The following is a 20,114-nucleotide window of genomic DNA, read 5'->3' as shown; positions in this document are numbered from 1 at the left end:
TCCCAGCCCATAGCCCATCAATGGGCCCAAGAACCAGGCCCAAGGCCCAACCCATAGGGGGTTGGGTTGGGCCCGGCCCATGGGCCCAGTGGGCTTTGGCGCAGTCTAACTAGAAGTGAGAGAAAAGTGAGAGGAAAGTGAGAGGAAAGTGAGAGGAAAAAGTAAGCTTACCTTCTTGGAGATATTAGGTTAATTCATCCTGATCCTTGGTGGATTTAGGCTTAGAAGCAAGCAATTAATCAAGCTTAGAAGCTTAGATAGAAGCCTAAGGTTTTAGGATTAAATCACTCTCTGTTTGATATACTTTCATTCGCTCTTGAAAGCTCGCTCGATATAAAGAAGCATAGTCTTTATCTATCTAGTTGGGGCTAGAAAAGAACTGCAACTTATACTAAGGGGTGAGGATTGTGCTATGCGTATAGATATCACTAAGTTCTAGATTATCTATTTTTGCATAGTACTCTCGAAGCTTATTTTTAGCTAATTTAAGAGCTTTAAGCATCTACCGTTTCCACCTAGCCTAGAAGTGAAGGAAAAGTAAGTAAGTGAGACTTAAATAAATCCCTTTTCCGCTAATTGTGACTCTGATTTTTCGCACTTTAACCCTTGTTATATAGGTTGAAGTGCGAAAAATCAGAGTTATAATTAGCGGAAAAGGGAGAGAATATAGGAGACTAACCTTTTTCCGCCTTAACTGCCGAATCGAAGCTTCAAGGTAGTCAAAAAGCTTATTATAGATACTAAAAACACTATAGATAGTAATATCCTTAGTCTTAGATAGGGCAGTGGTAAATTGGAAGAAAGGCTTAGTTAAACAAAGAAGATAATTAATCTAACGCCATTCCTCTAAATTAATCATTAACTGTTTAACCTAGTAGGTGATATAGTACTGATTTAAATCAGATTGAAGCCTTTTAGCCTAGTAAAGTATTAGATATATCGAATTCCAACGCGTACGGACGTCCTAGATTGGGACTAATATAGGCTAATTAGTCTAAAGCTTTAGGAAGTTATCCCGTCTCTATGGGCTTGCATTAATATAGATAGCAAGACTACGAGCCTTACGAAGGGTATTCGTAATATCTAGCTTTCTAGACCTCTACTGACCCCGAGTAGTAGCCTGACTATGCTCTTCTGTCTAAACCATTTCCACTGTGTCATTCTAGGGGTTTGCCTTTATCTGACTAAGAAGCTATTTTAGACTAAGCTAAATTATATGCGCAAGGCAAGGAATGCGGATCAAAGGTAGACTAGGATAACTAGCTTGGATGCTTATAATCATCGTCTAGTTATTTAACGCATTATCCGTAGTAATAGCTATAATCTAGTCTAGAATCTAATACTTTTGAAGGGTATTAGTTAGGACTAACCCAAGATTCATCCTAATATATGTTCCTTCTAGGGGTTCAAATCCTAGAAGCACCTCTCGGTAATCCTAATTCTAGTCTAGGAAATAACTAGTAATAGCTATAAATACTTACTAAAAGGGTGATGTCTAGCAATCTAGACTAATTGAGAGCTTTGAATAGGGTAGAAGCATCTAAAGGGTGTCTTTCTGTCGGTCTTCGACTATATTTCGTAGTCGGCGCTATATCGTACGACCAGTAGGAAAGGTTAGGATTAAAGGGGCTAACTAGGTTAGGCGTAGAAGCTTCTAGAAGTGCTCGCTCTCGATGATTTAGAAGGGTAGGCGTAGGCTAGTGATAGTGGTTAAAAGCTGTTACTGCTAGAGCTCTTTAGACTAAGGTTGGGATAGATTGGAGTTGACTGCCTAGTGAGAGAATAATAGGTTAGTTTTCTCTTATTTTGCTCTCACTTTTCTCTCACTTTTTAGTAAATATACCACTTTCTATATTAAGTGCTTAATACTTATTTGCTTGCTTTTTATCTAATAGGCACCATTTTTTAGATATCGTCGTATCCTAGATATCCCATCTTTTACTGGATACTTTATTATTATACCACACCTTTTGTAAGCAACTATTAGTTTTCCTGTATTAATATGTGTAACTTGGTCAAAATGTGTCTATACATTAGATTGATGGCCCTTTCTATCCTAATGGATATATTTTGCTTCGGGTTTTATCCTATATAGAGTGGTAAGCCACTATTTAATAAATTTAGTCTTGGTTATTTCCGTCCAAAGTGCCCACTGTTTCGTCCGGTCTCTAATACGTTGAATAAAGGGTGGTAGTAGTGGTGGTAGTGTAAGCTTAGTTGTTTGGCTTTTAGTTGGTTCGTTTGGTTTAAAAGAGAAAGAATTAGATAGAAGGATAGGATCAATACTATCGCTATATATAGATTGGCTTATAGGGTCCGAGAGGTGTGCTATACTAGCGAAAGTGAAGAGAAACTAAGACCAAGGTAAAGAGAAAAAGCTTAGATAGAAGGTAAGGCATATTAAGGGCTTTAAGCACGTAGCCTAATATTATTGGTTCTTTATAAGCTAATCAGTACTAGGTGGGTCTACCTAGCCTATCCTATTGGCCTAACTCTCTATATTTATGTGGGTAGTCCTATAGGAGTCCTATAGTCCTATAGAATTTAGTAAGAGCCATGCCCCCTAGAAATTTCTTAACTTTTGCTCTCAACTCTAACCTTTTTCTCTCAACCACACACCCTACACTAGCAATTAGGTGTTTGCAAGATAAATATATATAAAAGAAGCTATAGTAATTAAATTAACTAGTAAAATAAGCCATAATAACCTAGTATTATAATATAATAAAATCAAAGGAAATAATAGCAGAGTGGTTGGTTGTATACAATAAATATATATCTTAGAGGACAAACCATAATTTCTACCACCGCTTTTTTACCTTTACTTCGATAGGCCTAAAACATTAATGCGACCGATGAAACGGACCCTTTTATATATATAAATAACTTTATTTCTTATAATTACCTAGTAGGTAGGTTAAAAAGTAGTGATATTACTTGTTCCAACCGAAACAGACGTAAATAACAAAGATTAGTCAGTGATCTTATGCACAAAATTCAGGCGAATTCAGGCGAATTCAGGCATAATCAGGTGTCTATGGGTACCCATGGGACCCATGGGTATTCCCATGGGTGGGACTTGGGACGGACCTTAGTCCCATGGGAGTCCCATGTCAATGTCTAGCTGATTGGTTGGCTAGGCCTATAAGGTTATTGAAATTGGGCTGCATGAGCAGCCCGTATATATAGGTTCCTCATCTATATCACCTTCTTTGCTTGTTCCAGAGGATGTTCTTTTATGGACCACCGGGCAGCGGTGTAGGAGAACATTTTTATATGTATTTCCCTTAGAAAATAGTTCTCAGGAAAAGGGTATAAATATTGCCCTGAGAACGAGCAGAAAATATTATCAGAATTTACTATTAATTATCTGTCCATCTTCTTTTCGTCTGATCATCTACTCTTCATTTCTCAACAAAGTGTATTATTTGAGGGTTGGAGGGTCCGGGTCCGGGTCCGGGTCGGTGAGGTTGGACCCTGACCCTCGGAGGTGCGGGTGGAGGTTCCTAATCTTGGACCCGCGGGGCGGGTGAGTGTCAGGTCTATTTGTTGAGTCTCGTGATGGTGAGTTTGCGGCGGTAAATAGTGTTTTCATTTTCTTCTCAACTCTTCTGGTACTCTTGAGTAAATCCACGTGACGCGGCACGTACGATGCTCTCCTCGAGAGCTTTTTGGATACTATTCTTAGTAGACATAGAGGATAGAGAAGAAGAGGAATGTTGAAGCGACGAGCGTACCCTTGTGTCCTAAGTCTATGTTTTTCTAACCGTATAATCAACGGGGACCCTCTCGCCTATCTAGGTGAGAATTCTCACCCCGTTCTCACCCCTTTCACCCTGTTCTCCAGTCTTCTCACCTATGTCACCTATATTCACCCTCGATTACTTTCTCTCGCTGTTTTAGAAGGACAGAGGTCCTAAGGGCTCTTTGTGAATTGGCCATACAGAATAGGTGGCTTAAGTACGGCTGAGCGGACGGGAAGCACGGGAAGCCCTGTTCTCCACACCGTATGGTCGTATGTACTGGATTCATGAGGACTATAGAGTATATCCTGCTTTAGAGGAGAAAGCTAGCGTGAAATTAAGGTACGACCTAGGTGAGAAGGGCGAGAAGCTAGGTGATAATCACCCTCCGTCACGCGATGGCTGCTATAATCCTCTCGGCTAAGATATACGTAAATATTATTAAACCGTACCCTATATATTTAAAATGCCTAGTCTTATAGTATCCTGCACACAGCTATCTAATAATATATAAGTTAGATAGGCTAGCAAAGGTCCCTCCACTTGAACTCCTTCCTATTGACTGCCTAGGTCTCCTACTTCTTAAGTTTATTTAAAAATGAAAAGGTCACTCAAAGACGTGATATTCCGCTCTAAGCGGCCTCAAACCTATAGGGACCTAACTCTACCCTATTTTCCTTCCCCTATTTCGTTCCCTAACGGGGCTAAAGTATTAAATATAGAATTGCACTGACGCCAAGGTTGATATCTGCTTCGTCTATAGCTTAAGCGGAGATAGGGACAGTACTTAGACCGCTTATGGACAGTCCACATCTTAGCTAAAGACGCTCCTCCCGCCTACACTCCAGAAAACTCGAATACGAAATATATAAGTACTTTAGATGATCATAAAAGTAGATCCAAGGCCAAAACTTCAGTCTACTTAAGAGAAAATAACTTAAAAACAGTTCATGAAGAATCATACACTCTATTTAAAAACGCATAGATATATCCATAAAAAAAACCGTACACACATTATCGCCCATCCATCTCCAGCAACGAGTATAGAGTGGGATGAGAGAAAAGGGAAAACCTAAGCAAATACTAGGCAAAATTGGAAAGCAGGAGAACAACGAAACAAAATAAAAATATACAACAGTGAGACTATGTTAGGGATCACCTAGCGCCGCCGGTTCAGGCGTAGGCGGCTCGCTGCCCTATCTAGCCCATCTTCAGGCAGATTCAGGCGGCAGTTCACCCACCTGAAGACTTCGTACTCAAAGGCGCAAATTCCCAGCGAAAAGGCCCTTTCGTACATTTGATAGGGAAGAAGGTTTAGCGAGCCCATCGTTTTGACCAGCGCAGCTCAAAAATTCGTGTCTTTCTTCAATTTCTGATCTCCCAAAGGCGATCGATCATACAATGAAGCCAAAATCCGATCTCAAGCCAAAGCTTCCATCTGTTATCGTGGATTTCAACGATCAGGATGACTTTTAAATCACACGAGCATAGTCAGCCTTTTGCAGCAGAAGTTTCAGTGATTTTGGGATAAATGAAGAGAAACGTATCGATTTCAAGGTAATATATGTATCTGGGAAGTAGAGAGAGAACAGAAGTTGTATCAAATTCCTGCAGGCCAAGACCCGGGCACATTTGCACCTCCTTCGGACTCGTCCTACCTCCAGTCATATTCCCGACGAGGAAACCGCATCGCGTTGTCAAGGTGAAATGAGGCTATTGCTTTGAAAAAACCTATCAAGTGGCATTGGGACCGCCACTCCAGCCACTCGATATCAGTTTTCCCCGCTGCCGTAGCAGCGAGAACCCTGGGATATCTGCTTATCTCTTCGTAGACTGCGATATCTATCCACTGCGCATAGCTCACATGACCCGAAAAGAAATTATTGTGATAAGTTCCGCTAAGCAATTCGGCATTAACAGCGTAGATGCGTTGTGTATAAGGGTCTTCATGTTTGTCGCGGAAGGCCCTGGAAAGGGAATCTTGAAGTAGTTGTAGTATCTCTTCAAATGAACCCACCTTCAAAAGCATTGGAACGATCGGGAAAATAGTGGATGACCCATGCCTGATTTTGTGTATCTCTCCTGAAAGTTGGAAGTCGTCAAGCACCTCGAATATGTCACAAAACTGTTGTCTGATGTTGCTTATTTCAGCATTCTGTTCACGTGCCAGGTCCTTTGTCACTGCGAAAAGTTTGTTTCGTTCAATCTTTTTGTCCGCTGTCAAGATCATTCTAAAGTCCAGGCCACAATTTTCCAAAGCGTTGATCCATATGTCGAAGTTTCCCGTGAATCTTGCAAGATCGGTCGGTGTGCCATACCGTTCCGAAACCGCAAACAAATCAGCACCGTGTTGAATGAGTAGCTTAATTCGCTTCTTCTGATTAACACGATCCTTTTCGTCATAGAATGGACCGCTATTCTTCCAATGGGACATATTCATCGGCGCCAGGATTTTAGCCAATTCGATATCAATGGTTCTGAGTTTGCATCCTTTGTTTCGCGGTTGAAGACAGGCTATGGCAGCGTGAAGGCAAGAAAGCCCATTCAACCGAGGTGAACGCTGGTTTGCAGTAATTGACAAGCCATTCCCATTTCTCAATTGCCATTTTAGTATCTCAGGGTCTTCAAACAGAAGAATTCGTATCCCCTTTCGCAGTAATTTCTCACTGAGCGTCGATCTTGCTTCGATTTATTCCTGCATTTGCAAAAGGCACTAGAATTGCGAGCACTGATTTATCCCTTCACTTCGAAATATTCGGAAGCTTTCGTGGAACCCAGTGCTCTTCTTTCCAGCTCTCAGCCCCAGCATCCCTCAACTCTTGCTCGGCCAATTGATATTTTGTTTGCCCATGACGCCTCTCCTTGTGTTTGAAGTCCTGCTCCGTCTCAGCATTCGTCCAGAAGTAGAATATCACACACGTCTTCGGTTTTTCCCCATCGTCTTCTTTCCTTTTATCCCAGAGTCCTATAGGGATGCCTGCATGTGCAACCGTCACATATCTGCGTGCGTTGGGCATAACAGTGACTTTAGATTCGAGGGCCTTGACTCTAGGCTCCTCGTGGCTTTTCTCCAGGCCCATTGAAGCTGAGAAGTGCGCACATATAAAAGAGATACGATAGCTTGGGTTCCTCAACCACGGGGTTGGAAAGTTATAATCAAACTCATAGACCTCTGGCGGAATCGATGAGTATCGACATAATGCTGACAAGTAGGTCTCGTGTGATGATGAGGCCCTGAATCGATTCAATTCCTCTTGGGATGTCCACACTAGAGAATTTAGTATCTTTGTCACTCGTTAAGGGAAGGTATATTACATGTGATCAGAAGAACATAATTTAAATGTTCCTCGATTCGGCCCCATTTAGAAACATAATGCCCGGGACAATCTTTCAGGTTTCGTGCGAAATCTCCCCAGTATTCGTCCTCTAGACTTGCGGTCTCAGGCACGTAAAATTTGGTAAATACCATCAGCTACGGAGTTGGCATAGCTGCTTATTCAGACCGAGGAGATAAAGAAAACGATAACTTCGGGATATTAAACGTAGTATGTGAAAGTTGTTCGTGCAAGTGAAAAGTTCCAGCGCGCAAATAAACAAGAGAGAGCGCAAGTGAAAACGGAAAGCGACGTCAGGCCATCGGGCCGGGGGCCGGGGCCGGGGGGCTGGGGGTCAAATGCACCCGTGGCGTTCAGCTTTCGCATTCTTACAAAGTACCTACTCTAGTACACAGCACTTTCATCAGCGTTCTGATTTACGCAGATGAGACAAAAACAAGCGGCTGTTAGTCTCAATGATTCCATAAGGTTCTGGTTGATGTTCATCTGGAACTGATCTATTCCTGAAATTCTTTCCGGACATATGTCGATTTCTCCCTAATTTGAAGTCCTTCAAACACGACTTGGAATATCCAGCCACTGCACCAGTAGCAATGTTTTGCAGTACAGATGATCGTCGGTCACAATCTAACTCGGAACGCCTGATTCTTCATGGCTTCTCCAACTTGAATTCGTCCGCATTAAACCTGGCTCAACAATCTACCCCTGAAATACATAGCCCCGAGCAGGACTAGTAGACTCTCTATAATTAAATGAATGCTACGAATCAATGCTGTTCACAAGAAATTGGGGGCCGCCCCCTGCTAGTAAGCCCACAGCATTTTCCTAAAGATAAATCCCCCAATGTGCCACTCCGTTTTCTAATGAAAAGGTCATTCTCTCTCACTTCCCCGAGATTAGACGGAAATCACGAAAAATATTTCTGCTAGGGATCGGAGAAGTATGTCATCGATCACCGTGAAGATTTTGGCCTTCTGGCTTTTTTACATCCCTGTTGCCTTTTCAACCGAGATTGGTGATATGTTTAATGTGAAGCAAGGATCCGAGAATGGCGGTTTTGACTCTCACTTATCGGTCCTTAGGCGATGGTGGACGGAATCTCAAGCCATGGCCTCCGCCCGTATTTCTGCGTTTGATGACGCGAAGGGTAACGCTGATGACACAAAAACAAAGAACGCGAAACATGCTCTTCAGAAATACTTGGGTATTAACGATGATACGGACGATGAGGACGTGGATGATATCAAATGTAAGACATCAGGCCACCTCTTACTACCCTCAAGCCAAGTGTTTCATTACTTTGCCTGAAAGGTACCATCTCGGATCCGGATTTTGGGTTACAATAAATACTATAGCAATTCTCGAGGAAGTTCAATCGTTCATGATCAAGAAAAGCTCTATTCCAGGAGGCACGCCGTGGTTGTTTTCCGACAGCTCCTGGCTGGAACAGAAATCCAGGATAGATAAAATTGAAGAGTGTGATGAAGAGGTGGAAATTCAAAACTCCGAGGAATACGGATCGCAATTAAAAGTAGCAAAAAGTTTGGTGCCATACTGGTCTTCAGACCTTGATCAGTATATCATAGATCAGGCCTATGGAGAAGGAGGTTTATGCAGTGCTTCGGGCGAACTGGGTGTGACCCAAGTGTGTCACGGAGCCAAAGACCGTCACATTATGCCCGAGGGCCTTCACAAGAACCGACGTACAGACAGATTTCGGTGTCGATGCTCAAGGCAAAAAGCTTAGCGACGTGCTCTCTAAAAGTGCGACCTTGTTCCATGAGTTATTCCATCTGGTCCTTGGCAACGACGACACTATAGATGCGACCTGTACGTCCACTAGTACTCTGTGATGCAACTTGAATCCGAGACATAGCTGATCCGCTTAACAGATAATCTTGGGACTCTTTTTCAGCGTGTTGGAAAGCCTTACACAATACCTGCTAAATCTGAATGGGACGGTCAACGAAATGCTTTGAAAAACGATGCTCGCAAGACCAATATTGAGTTGGTTCGCACGAATCCTGAGACTTAGGGGTTCTTCTGCGCCGATTACTGGTATACTCTCAACAAGAACTTATATTGGGATACCACGGGAGTATCCAACACAGCTTAGAGATATCACTTGATTTTGATCTGGAAATTGGAGACAAAGTTGTCCGGGTTGGGCTGGGTTTGTCTGCAGTGTAATTATGCTATCAAATTTATCTCCAAGCGCAGTGTCAATAATCATAGGTGAAGACCCTTTCACTATTAAGCTCACAATATTCTTTTCACAATGGCAAACCAGACCTGTCTCACAGAATTTGGTCGGAGTATGCCCATTGGCAGCTATATATTGACTAACTCTAGAATCAATGTGGTTCAAAGGTGTTATAGAAGAAACTACTTGGTTATAAAGTGTGTGAGTGTATGTTACTAAGTTACCCTAAGTTTTAATATATCCATTAAACTGTATGAATATGAAATGTATCATTCTTTGAGACGGATTTGCGTTGGACTATGATAAGTCGCGCGTACTTTCCGATGCGATCTGCCAGACTACGGCTGCCACCTATGGCTGGCACTAACGCGCTTCAGGCATGGCGGTCTCGCTAACGTCTTCAAGAATAACATCAGTTGCCTTCTCACTGATCATGAAGATGGGAAGGACAATAAAGAATCCAGGAATGCGCGGGAAGACAGATGCATCAACTATTCGTAGGCTTTTCACGCCGTGAACACGAAATCGAGAATCAAGAACGGCTTTTGGGTCTCCATCTGGCCCTATAGGGCAGGTACATGAAGCATGATGGCCCCACGCCTCATTCCTGATAAACTGCTTCACATGATCTACAGAAGAGACTTCATGGCCAGGTGACTGCTCTTCAAAGGGCTCATTACCGAACTGTGAGGTCTGGTCCATGATGCGGCGCGCAAAGTCGACGCCTTCGGCAACGGCGTTAAGGTCCCGCTCGGATTCCTCTGTCGCGGCCGCACTTGTGCCAAAGTAATTGAAATTGATATCAGGTACATCCCGAGGATCGGCTGATTCGAGCCTGACAGTTCCCTCGCGGTTACGCGTGTGAGCCTTAAGTACGGCCCACGTGAAATGTTTCTTGTCGAAGGTGGCGCGTTCCGAATGCCCAGGATAGTAGCCCGCGAAGAGGGTAGGGCCACCGAAGATGAAGAGATCAGGGTCCCCATCAGCATGTCTGGACTTCTTCGTCATGCCAATATTGAGTCCATTCGATAGATAGGGTCCACACTGGTGCTTCCACTCTTTAAGGGCTGGGTCGCCAGGCTTCCCAAACGCGCAGTTTGCTATATTTTGGAAGTCATCCTGTACTTTGCTGATGACAGGAACCTCATAGCGGTCCTGGAGATTGGTGCCAACGCCCTGCAAATCTTTAACAACAGGAATCCCAAATCTCTCTAACTCGTCTGTCGGGCCGATACCGCTCAGCTTGAGGAGCTGCGGTGTGTTAAAAGCTCCCGCCGCAAGGATGACCTCTCGAGAGACGAGGACGCGGTGCTTTGTGCCGGCAGCGGATAAACTTGACCGTGGATCAGCCTTGTACAGACTGCTGCCTTCGAGGAACTCGACACCAATTGCCTTGGGCATGACAGTATTCTCCTCGAAAAGCACTCGTGTAGCGAGGCAGCTTGTCCTGATATGCAGCGGATACTCCTTAGCCGTATTTACGAGAAATTCTCGAGTGCCGCTTCGCTTTGCCTGACTCTTGGCCAGGGGTATATGATAGATCCCTTCAGTCACATCCCGATGAGGATCACTGGAATTCACGTCCCGCTGCAGGAGTCCAAGTAGTTGGGAAACTTTATCGGGGATCAGGCCGAGGATAGTATTTCCCATGGCAGTAGCAGCAGAAGTGAGGATAGAAAGGAACTTAGAATCCCGCAGGGTCAACTCCAGATCAGCGCGGCTCGTATGCAACCAACCGGTGAAGCCGTGACCAGAGCTACCATTTGGAAGATACTCGCAGTGTTCCAGGCGCCTGAAATACTGGCGCATATTCTTCGGGTCCCACGAAGTGTCGCCGGTGAGATTAGCGATGTTTGACCAGTCACTCTCGTGCGGATAGATGGTGATCATTGCATTGTGTGCCGAACAGCCACCCAGCGTTCCTGCGCGCGGGTAGAGGATGCCTTTCGGCTTCGATCCGCTTGGTGGATTCAATCCGACATAGAGTGTTCCCGCGGCTGTCTCCCAAGTCATCTTCGAGTCTTGCCGCGCAACGGTCTCATCCGCATAATGCTTGACAAAATAGTCCCAGCGCATCTTCTTGTCCTCTGTAGACAAGAAATGAAAGCCTGGAACCTGCTGGTGGATGTTGGATCCCTGATCATCCCCTGCTTCGAGCAGAAGAACTTTATGGCCGTTCCGGGCGAAATTCGCGGCCAAAGGTCCACCGCCGGCGCCTGAACCAACTACGACGTAGTCGTAGTTGTCAAGTGTGTCGACAGCCTCCTTGGGAAGCGCGTCATTGTCTGCACCTATGGCGCTTACAGCTGGCCCGGGCACGCTGGTTGTGAAATGTTCGCTCATGGTTACATGCGCAAACTCAAAAGTTTTCTTTTTTACGAGTCGCATATCTTCAGCATTAGTCTGCGAGACCGTTTTAAAAACAACCTGTCAGTGCAGAACAAGGCTGACTAACAAGATAGTCGAGAGCGTCATCCTCGTAGACAACCAATAATACAACATGAAGTAATTATTACTCGACGGCTGAATTGAGGCATTAATGGACGATTTATTTTTAAGGTAGTTCAGTGTCACCGCACAGGGAAGCATTCCAGACTGCTGTGGTAGACCGTGATGGTTCTGGTGTAAATCAGAGGAAGATTAAGAATTTTTATTTTATTTATTTTAATTCTTTAGGACATAAATTGAGGCTTTGTATAAAATATTTAAAAGTCCTTGTTTTTGAGTTGAAAACGACTGATATGTGCTGGTAACAATCCAAGGTCACAATGGTTATACCGCTGATAATTAATGAAATATCTTTGGAGTTCATAGTGGATGCTGCCACAGGTATGTTGGAATCAACCTTCTTCGATAAATTAGCCTTTGTCCATCTGACGTAATTAGTCTGAGAGAAAAGCTAACCGCATTTGCCACCCAGCGCGACAGAACTTTCTGCTTAGTTCCATGCGACACAAAATTTCTGGATCCAAGGAAAATACCTCCAAGAGGATTTAGACTCTAATCTAGAGCGTTGGTGGCGCTGCTGCGTCGTGTGTTATCTTCTTTGCATGACTTGATATGACATCAAGTATAGTGAATAATGCACATATATTCAGCCCCTAACGGTATCCATATAACCATTATCCTTCCTCTCTCATATCGAACAACTGTAAATACATCCATTCAATAGTGAGTTGATTTGTCATACGTCATCTGCAGAGCAGCTATCAACTTATCCACAACAGACTCACAACATATCAAGTAAATTTGTACGCCATGATTCGTGCTCCTCGCATCTTGCCAACTGATCCAGCAGTACTGCTGATGGAAGGTGGCCCTGCTACGATTCAGCCGCAGCATTCCCATCGTCCCGGTATGTACGACGATCCTAGTGCTATTACACAAGGCACCTCGCAAATTGAAGTGATTGATCTGAACGTCCCACCGAGTGGCCCCGGCTGCGTGGATTGCGAAGCTGCCAATAAATGGTGGTTCCATCTACGTCGTTGTGCCAAGTGTGGACACATTGGCTGCTGTGACTCGTCTCCATCACAGCATGCCTCTAAGCATGTTATGTCGACGGGACATCCTGTCGTTCGCAGCTTTGAGCCTGGCGAGGATTGGTTCTTTGATTACCGCACGGAGGAAACTTTTCTGGGGCCGTCCTTGCAGCCGCCATTGCATCATCCACTCAGTCAGCCAGTACCCGGGCCCAAAGGAAGGGTGCCACGGGACTGGGAAGCACACTTGCATCTATGATGAACCCCGTGTCTTTAAAAGTTGGTGTTTGGAGGGCAAGTTTTGTTATTCGTCCCTCCTTTGTTTCTTTGTGTTGCAGGACCTTGTGATGTCCTCTTCTTCCTCTTCAGCTGGATTCTCAGCATCCATCTAGCAACCCCAGAATGCATCATCTTGGCTCCTGTTTTCCTTTCTAAGAGGTTACGAGCCCGGTGGTTCACTGCTAATAGGATCTCACCGTCCTATTAGCATCCTGAGTTTCGTCAGTTTTATTAGGAACCTCCCATGTATGCCACTTGATGTAGTCCCCTATAATGCGGGTAACGACGACATGATGTATGCTTCCATGATGCTAGCAACTGCTACATTACAGTTTTCGAACACTGTGGGAAACTTCAGATGTTGCAGTTTTCGACTGGAGGGCCATATTTATTTTGTTACATGATACGGTCTAGATTCAGAGACGCAGAAAGCCGAGGAACCTACTCCGACGAATCTGGTCATATAAGGGGGATGACTTTCCGCTGTCTGCTCTTTGTGTTTGTAGCCCGACACCTCACGAGATAGTTGACATTGAATATGTGACCCTTCTCTGTATCCTTGGTGAAAGTTCTCTTTCTTTTTTCATTTGCCTCTTCTTGAAGTAAATGCATGCAAGAAGCTAGACGAGCCAGACATATTGACTGCTATACAAGATTTAAGAGCCGCATTCCAAGTTCAAATGTGGCTCATCGACTCATAGTCCTTGGGTATTTGTGAAGACATTGCTAGCGCTTTCCCCTTCCGACTTTTGATGTCTGGTTAGGGGGTTGGTGGGAGTGAGACGTAATGATGCCTTCTGTGAAGAAGTGTAGTGAATTGTACTTTGTTCGTCACTGTCTCACTGCCGTCGTGAAAAAGCCGATCTCACTGCGCCCATAGTTGCTAGATCTAGTCTTCTCGTAAAGAGACGAGTTGGTCAATGAGACGCCAAAACATCTGCCTCGTATCGTGGAGCAATGGCGCTGCATCTACTGCATCCCGAAGAGCATCTGTCCATAAAACTTTATTCCACAAACGCTTAAACAGCCTGTCTGTCTGTATCTTTGTCTCTCCTCATTACTAGATTGCGTGCACACGAAACAGATTCCCTTAAATATACACACGCGCTTCTGTTCCTTAAACGAACCAAACAACCTTGTTTCCTTGTTCGATCTCTTAATTGACTAGTCAGTAGTTACTCATCAATCACTTTGTGTAGATGGCTCACTCTCGTCCGTCACCGTAACATCCTTATTAGCATCGAATTCCACATCCTCTGAAAGCTGCCAGGGCCTTTCACAATAGGTCTGATAAGGTCCAATACAGAGGATTTTTCCAGTGAAATTTCTTTTGGTCTCTCCAGGGCAAAGTATAATTGAAGATTCATCCGTATCGTTTTCATCGTTGAGTGTCAACTTCACATCGGCATCTTCCGACACAGTGATATTGTCATTGACAAATCTTGCTATACGCGTGGTAGAATTAATATTCATGCTTGGTATAAGAATATAAGGGCTCGATGAGGTTGTGGTGAATGCAGTCTGCCCATAAAATTTCATAGGTTCTGCTAAGTTCGTTACATGACCTCATGTCGACTAGTTATATATTGTGCGTGATTGCTTATATGACGTCAGAGTATCAGCTGCATCTGTCTTGATATCCGTGGGTTCCGTATATTGTAAGTTATGGTTCAATAAAAGACGCAACATACTGTTACAGTTATCAAACATAAATCATGTAATATATCCAGTCAGATACTGGTGTTATTAGCACCGCCGTCTAAGTAACTTACTGAATCTGAGCTGCTTTGTCGCCAATTCCCAATTCTCCTGGTATTGGAAAAATGGGAAACATTCCAACGCAACCCTTAACTCTTCTTCGAGATCAACTTTCTGTCTCAAAATAAATCATTGAATTATAGTGTCGCGGGAGTGAGAAAATGTAACCATATTCACCATAGCTCTATGAGACTTCAATCTTACACCTCTCCAATCTCTGCTTTTTTTGCCTAACGTAAAGTCCGCAACGAATAGACAAAAAAGCCAAAACAAAAAACAAAACATACAACAGCAGGGATTCGCTGGTGGTCACCCACCCAACTACTAACCTGCCGGCGTGTGGCTTAAGTACGGCTGAGCGGACGGGAAGCCCTGTTCTCCACACCCTATGGTCGTATGTACGGGATTCATTGGTACAATAGAATATATTCTACTTCAGGGGAGAAAGCCAGTGTGAAAATAAGGTGCTGAGTAGGGTAAGAAGGGTGAGAAGTTAGGTGATAATCACCCTCCGTCGCGCGACAGCTACTATAATCCTCGGCTAAGATACGCGTGAACATTATTAGACCTACTGGTCTATTTGACACGCCTAGTCTCTTGGCAAACTGCACTATAACCACCTAATAATATGTAAGTTAGACAGGCCAGCAAAGGTCCCTCCACTTAAACTCCTTCCCACTGACTACCTAGGCCTCCTACTACTTAAGTCTATTAGAAAATAAAGAGGGTCACTCGTAGACGTGATATTCCGCTCTAAGCGGCCTTAAGCCTATAGCGACTCAACTCTACCCTATTGTCCTTCGCCTGTCCCGTTCCCTAACAGGGTCGAAGGATTGCACGATTACATTAACGCCAAGGTTGATATCAGCTTCGTCCACGGCTTAAGCGGAGACCGAGACAGTACTTAGACCGCTTATAGATAGTCCACACCTTGACTAAAGACGCTCCTCCCACCTAAACTCCAGAAAGCTCGAATACGAAATATATAAGTACTTTGAATGACTATAAAAGCAGGTCCAAGACCAAAACTTCAGTCTACTTTAGAAAAAATAACTTGAAAACAGTTCATGAAGAATCATACACTCCATTTAAAAACGCATACATATATCCATAAAAAAAACCCGTACACACATTATCGCCCATCCATCTCCAGCAAAGAGAATAGACTGGGATGAGAAAAAAGGAAAAAACCCAAGCAAATACCATCATGACAAATATTTCCATCGTGAAAAAAAGAAAAAAGAAAAGGGGTCAATAACTCCAGGGAATCAGAAAAGATCAAAACTCCAAGATCAACCGAACTTATTTGCGCCAGAACATGGCCTTCCCAAGAGTCCGACCCGCAGCCCAGCGGGTCTCAGCAATGCGGTCCTTAACGGATGGTTTGCCGGAGTACCGAATAGGACGCGAAGAACCACCTCCTTCAGAAGCTGTGCCAGTAGAACTTCCCCCATAGGAAGAAGGCGCGAAGTTTGTGATGTTTCCAGCCTCAAACTTGGTCTTTCCTTCGACAATCTTATGGACGAGGTTGAGGATAGCGTAGGTGGTTGAGCCGATTGCGCGAATAGCAGCGAGGACAGCGACGGACCAGAGAATGATAGCGAGGTAGATGTTCGTACCGCCAGAGTCGACGCCGTAGATTTCTGAAACGGCCATGCCGAGGATGACATTGGCGACCATCCAGATGGAGACCATGTACGTGCGCACAGCACGGTAGTAGTCCTCCTGCATCTGGGACTCGGGAATCGGAGGCTCGGGGACTTCAAGGCGGTCGCGGAGGTTCCGAAGGGCGGCATCGTAGCCACTGTCGATGTCGAGTTGTTCGGAGGGCATTTCCATTACCACGGTGGTGCCGTTGATTACCTTTGCGGCACCAAGATCGGTGTTCAGCACGTTGTCGCCCTTTGTTCCCCAAGTTACATCGTGGGTGTTGCAGAAGGCGTACACTTGCAAGGTGCAGATGTAGCTGGGCATGAGGAGGAAGTATTGGGCGGAGGAGGTGAACATATGCCATGGGTCCAGGTAGAGGAAGGAGGTGTAGAAATACAGGCCGACGGTAGAAAGCATGGATAAGACGATGTTCATCATCAAGGTGTTGGAGACCTCTATTGATGAGTCGCCGGCCCCGACGCGAGATAGGAGCTCCTTCACCACGAGGTACAGAGCACAGAAGACGGTGTAGAACATGACGATGGCGTACACGATGATACCGGAGAGGTAAAGGTTTTTGGCACTGGGATTTGTTAGTGCGGTTCATTGAGGTATGGAGCGAGGTGACTTACCCTTGAGGTCGATTACCAAGAGAGATGATGAATTGCAAACACATGACCAAGACAACGGCGTAACGGAGGACGATGAAGATGTACTTGCCCATGTTGTGTCCAAATGGATCAAGCTTCTCGTTGGTAAGGGAACCGGCGATGAAGTAGAAAGCGAGGTAGAAGTTTGCAAGACCGAAATAAGTGAACAACAGATTGAGAAACTGGTACACAAACTCAATGTGCAGCAGGACCTTGCGAGCAATAGTGTGATCCGTCTTCCAAATCTGCTTGGCATTGAAGATGGAGTACACGGCAGCGAAGAAAGCACCGTTCAGCCAACGGCGACGCTGCGAAATAAACTCAGGCACCGTCTCGGGCACATCAGTCTCTCCAACAGCGCTCTTGACAAACTTCAACACCCATCTTTCTTCTCGTTTGGCCACCAACTCCCAGCAAAGAATACGGTCCTCAGCCAGGTACATGTTGGCAGTGAAGACATCGGCATCCTGACCATGAAGAGTCTCACCCTTGAAGTACTGGTTGAGTGGGCCGTGTCCATCGGCATCGTTCTGCAGAGCGAAGAAACGGTAGGCACTGAGAGCACCGGGCAACACAGTAATGTAGCCGAAAACAGACTCAAGGGGCTTATCGAGAATGTTGGACATCTTGTACTCGAAGTTCTGACTGGCGACGAGGGGGTTGAAAAGACCAAGCCAATGCTTCCCTTTGCCAGCCTTAATCTCACCCGCGGCACCAGCAACATTGGAGTCCTGATCAAACGCTTTCCACAAGTGGTACAAAGCATCCGGCTCAGGCTTGGTACCGACATCAAGCAGGATACAAATGTTAGGTTGTAGAGCACGACCAAAAGCATTGAAGAACCAACGGTGAGAGTTGAGCTTCTTCTGATTCTGCTCCTTCAGACAAAAGATGACCTGGCAGGGCACGATACCCTTCTCAGCGCCCTTGAACTTGAGATCAGCGTCCAGCGACACCTGGGTTGTGTACTCGTACACGTGCGCTGTGACGGGTTTCTGGTTGACAATATTCTTGGCAATGCCCTCTTGGTAAACACCCAGAGCCGCGAGAGCGTTGAGGGTTCGCGGGTGAACCTTCTTACGACCATCGGCAACAATACAGACGACGATCTTCTTCCAGCCATCCTTACCCCAGGTACGAGACTTGGTACGCTGACAGAAGTGGCTAATATTCCGCATGACGCCGTGCATGGTGCGGGTAAAGCCGATCTCGTCTTCGTTGTACATGGTGATACAGATGAAAAGCTCAGTCTCGCGTGCCGTGCTGCCAATCTGCTGGCGAAGCTTGTATCCTCGGTTGGTGAAGTCATCAGGGTCGGAAGTCACAGCAGTGTATCGCATGTGGGTGAATTCGCGGTCATCACGGCGAGGCAGGAAACTGTGCAGAATGGTGGGAATCTTGCACTCCAGGATCAGCTCACCGTTGATCAACTGGACCTCCTTCTTGACCATCTGAGTAGAGCGAACGCCTCGGCGGCTTTGCTTGTCAGGCGCGGGCCCGTAGTGAAGATTGGGATCGATCATGATGGATTCATCGTCGTCCTCGTCCAGATCAACCTTGGCCATCTCATACTTTTCGTCGCCCATGACAGTTGACTCGCTCATGAACGAGCGAACACTGGAGCGAGAGCCATGGTTGATGGTCTGGCCACCACCACCGAATGGATCTTCGCCAGCGACTCCGTCTCCAATATCAATGCTAGTGTCTGCCATGGACGGCGCAGGACCAGAGAAAAGAGGAGCAGGGGGCAACGGTCGCCGAGGACTTCCGCCATATCGTGAACTGGGAGTACCGGGTCGGGGGCTGCCATTGAGATCGGCACGTTCGTAGCCGACGCTCGACACGGACGGTGGGCGAACATGACCCGGGCTCCACGGGCGAGTGGGAGACCCCGTTCGCGGGGGGATTGACGGATAAACCGATGTGTCCGCTAAACTAGCAGTAGGAGGAGGGATATTCGGGATAGTGCCCACACTGGAAGGTGGACGTGAAGGAGAAGCCGCGCTGGGGACCTGATAGAAGCGATCATCGTAATGAGCCGCCTGGCCGAGCCTAGAATGACGGATTCGAATGTTAGAACGCGGTCGCGTCGGACTCGGAGAAAAATGCAGCTCGTCCGCGTCCATATTGAACAAAGCCGGCGGCTGTTCCGTTCAAAGTGGAGATGGGGTGTAAGTTGAGACAGGTTCTATGTGGATTGTTTATGGCCGGCCAGCATCGATAGACAGCCAGAAACGAGCACGGTCCCGCCCAATGGCGGATCTCGCGTGCTCATTCCTGGCGCGCCTACCAGTGCCGATGCCTGCCAAGGGAGGAGCCAGAACTGGCGAGGGGAGCATGTGGTTTTCGTTGTAGGGACAACGAGTGGAATGTGCCGGAGAATAACGTTGCATTTGCAGGTGGGGATGTACTTACGGAGTAGAATCATCATAGTCTGGTTGATAGGAAGGGGCCCGGGGGCTGCCACTCAATTCGCCGTTTTCACCGACGGTGGGCAACAAGCGCATTGTCGCGCCATTGCGAGACGCGGCTGTGGGAGATTCGGGGTCGGACAGGAATGAGGAGGTCTCGTCCAAGTAGGCGGGAGGCTCCTCCCCATAATTGGACGGTGGGTGACGGTTCATGATGTGGAATGTGGTCTTTGGATCACCTCAGTTCTGCATAGTAGGGTTTGACGCGGTCGAGATGAGACAAGTTGCGCAATGAGACCCGATGCTGGTGAACTGGGCCGAGACAGGTACGGTCTGACGGGCTGGCAGTGATACCGACGATGCTGACAATACTGACAGTGTGTAAAGTAGGAATGCGGAGAGGAATGTAGAGAGTAGGAACGTGGAAGCGAATTAAGAATAGAGAGGTTCACAACCGGATCATCCGCGGCTGCGATCAACAAGGTGGAGGTGGAGTGGTTGTCCCGGCAACGCGCTTGCAAGGAGCTGCTGCACGGGGCCTCAATATTGGGAACTCGTCCCGAGTGGCCTTGAAACTGTCTATTCGACCATCGATCAAATTCA

General features: G+C 46.0%; 5 protein-coding genes across 5 annotated transcripts; 2 read left to right on the top strand and 3 right to left on the bottom strand.

Annotated features, from left to right (window-relative positions):
* Positions 1–6,484: 6,484 nt before the first annotated feature.
* N7498_006374 (uncharacterized protein) lies at positions 6,485–6,823 on the bottom strand (the record flags this gene model as incomplete). The annotated part of the gene is made up of 1 exon (XM_058453436.1): positions 6,485–6,823. The coding sequence occupies one exon, from the start codon at positions 6,821–6,823 to the stop codon at positions 6,485–6,487; it is 339 nt and encodes a 112-aa protein (XP_058307627.1).
* Positions 6,824–8,020: 1,197 nt separating this feature from the next.
* On the top strand, positions 8,021–9,113 carry N7498_006373 (uncharacterized protein; the record flags this gene model as incomplete). The annotated part of the gene is made up of 4 exons (XM_058453435.1): positions 8,021–8,327; positions 8,434–8,723; positions 8,788–8,908; positions 8,971–9,113. 4 exons carry the CDS (start codon positions 8,021–8,023, stop codon positions 9,111–9,113), a joined length of 861 nt encoding a protein of 286 aa, XP_058307626.1.
* Positions 9,114–9,644: 531 nt separating this feature from the next.
* Positions 9,645–11,624, bottom strand: N7498_006372 (GMC family oxidoreductase; the record flags this gene model as incomplete). The annotated part of the gene is made up of 1 exon (XM_058453434.1): positions 9,645–11,624. One exon carries the CDS (start codon positions 11,622–11,624, stop codon positions 9,645–9,647), a length of 1,980 nt encoding a protein of 659 aa, XP_058307625.1.
* Positions 11,625–12,539: 915 nt separating this feature from the next.
* N7498_006371 (uncharacterized protein) lies at positions 12,540–13,022 on the top strand (the record flags this gene model as incomplete). The annotated part of the gene is made up of 1 exon (XM_058453433.1): positions 12,540–13,022. One exon carries the CDS (start codon positions 12,540–12,542, stop codon positions 13,020–13,022), a length of 483 nt encoding a protein of 160 aa, XP_058307624.1.
* Positions 13,023–16,102: 3,080 nt separating this feature from the next.
* chsB (chitin synthase class II) lies at positions 16,103–19,724 on the bottom strand (the record flags this gene model as incomplete). Its single annotated transcript, XM_058453432.1, has 3 exons — positions 16,103–17,033; positions 17,083–19,152; positions 19,516–19,724. The coding sequence occupies 3 exons, from the start codon at positions 19,722–19,724 to the stop codon at positions 16,103–16,105; spliced, it is 3,210 nt and encodes a 1,069-aa protein (XP_058307623.1).
* Between the last annotated feature and the right edge of the window lie 390 nt (positions 19,725–20,114).

This window comes from Penicillium cinerascens (genome assembly GCF_028974065.1).
Source record: "Penicillium cinerascens strain IBT 15544 chromosome Unknown contig_6_segment0_segment0, whole genome shotgun sequence".
Taxonomy (NCBI): Eukaryota; Fungi; Ascomycota; class Eurotiomycetes; order Eurotiales; family Aspergillaceae; genus Penicillium; species Penicillium cinerascens.
Note: the sequence above shows the minus strand (reverse complement) of the source record. Positions and strands in the feature narration are given on the sequence as shown.